The 1,061-nt window shown below is 67.7% G+C and overlaps 2 protein-coding genes across 2 annotated transcripts in view; both read right to left on the bottom strand.

Moving 5' to 3' along the window:
* Nucleotides 1–843, bottom strand: part of GCDH (glutaryl-CoA dehydrogenase) — a 2,541-nt gene extending 1,698 nt beyond the window's left edge. The window contains exons 1-2 of the mRNA XM_010569819.1: nucleotides 687–843; nucleotides 8–181 (exon numbers count right to left, since the gene is read on the bottom strand). Coding sequence (XP_010568121.1) covers nucleotides 8–181; nucleotides 687–723 — 211 coding nt within the window. The 5' untranslated portion in view covers nucleotides 724–843. The remainder of the gene's footprint in view (nucleotides 1–7; nucleotides 182–686) is intronic.
* Nucleotides 844–909: 66 nt separating this feature from the next.
* The window catches only part of LOC104833242 (microtubule-associated serine/threonine-protein kinase 1-like), a 17,724-nt gene continuing 17,572 nt past the window's right edge, over nucleotides 910–1,061 (bottom strand). The window contains 1 exon segment of the mRNA XM_010569820.1: nucleotides 910–929. Coding sequence (XP_010568122.1) covers nucleotides 910–929 — 20 coding nt within the window.

Raw genomic sequence — 1,061 nt, forward strand, 5'->3', positions numbered from 1 at the left:
CCGGTCTCACCCAGGGGGGGCAGGAAGCGGTCCCGCTGGGCAGGGGTACCGTAGGTCAGGATGGGGTGCATGACGAGGGAGGACTGGACGCTCAGCACCGAGCGGTAGCTGCTGTCCACCCGTTCCAGCTCTCGCGCCACCAGCCCGTAGCCCACGGAGGTGGTGCCCGCGCAGCCGTACCCTGGGGACAGCATCACCCCACGGAGAATGCTGGACCCCCCCCAGGCATACCCTGGGGACAGCGTTGCCCCACAGAGACCCTTGGGCCCCCCAACCCAAGGAATCCCAGCCCGGCTCACCCTGTCCCCTATGGCCCCCCGCCCCCCCCAGGAACCACCCACCCCCCTACCCCCACGTGAGGGCCCTGCCCCCCCCCCCACTGCAAAACACCCCCAAGGAGGACCACTGCTTTCCTCAGCCCCTCCAAACCCTCTCATTGCCCCAGGGGACACCCCAGCCCCTCCTCAGGGGTCCCAACACTCCCCCATGGCACCCTGGACCCCCCCAATAACACCCTGGTAACCCCCAAGGGGGACCCCTGGCCCCCTACATCCACCCCTTGTAGCCCCCCAGCTCCCTTGCTGTCTCTATGGGGACCCGAACTCCCCCCTCAGTGACCCCACAGCTCCCCCAAAGTCTCCCCCACTCTCTGGAGGGTCCTGGTCCCCCCATTGCCCCTCACTCACCTTTGATGGTGGGGCCCAGCACACCCAGTGCCCCCATCTCGGACACGATCTCCCGGTCAAAGACTGGGGGGGTGCACAGTGGGGCGTGAGGGTGGCCGAGATGGGGTGGGGGCAGTGGGGCTGGAGGGTCCCCACACCCCTGCTCCCACCCTTGGCCCTGCAGGGAGGGTGCTCGGGGAGGGGGGTGGGGTAGCAGGGACATGTTAGGGGGTGCTGGGGAGGATTAGAGGGTATTGAGAGGTGCTGGGGAGAGCAAGGGTGTATCTCGGGGGTGCAGGGGGCATCCTGGGGGTATTTGGAGGGTGCATGGGTGTAATGGGAAGTATCTGAGAGGGGTCATAGGGGTGCCAAGGGGGTACCCTGGGGTGCTGGGGG

The sequence above is a fragment of the Haliaeetus leucocephalus genome, unplaced genomic scaffold, assembly GCF_000737465.1.
Source record: "Haliaeetus leucocephalus isolate CR32 unplaced genomic scaffold, Haliaeetus_leucocephalus-4.0 Scaffold274, whole genome shotgun sequence".
In the NCBI taxonomy this organism is placed as follows: domain Eukaryota; kingdom Metazoa; phylum Chordata; class Aves; order Accipitriformes; family Accipitridae; genus Haliaeetus; species Haliaeetus leucocephalus.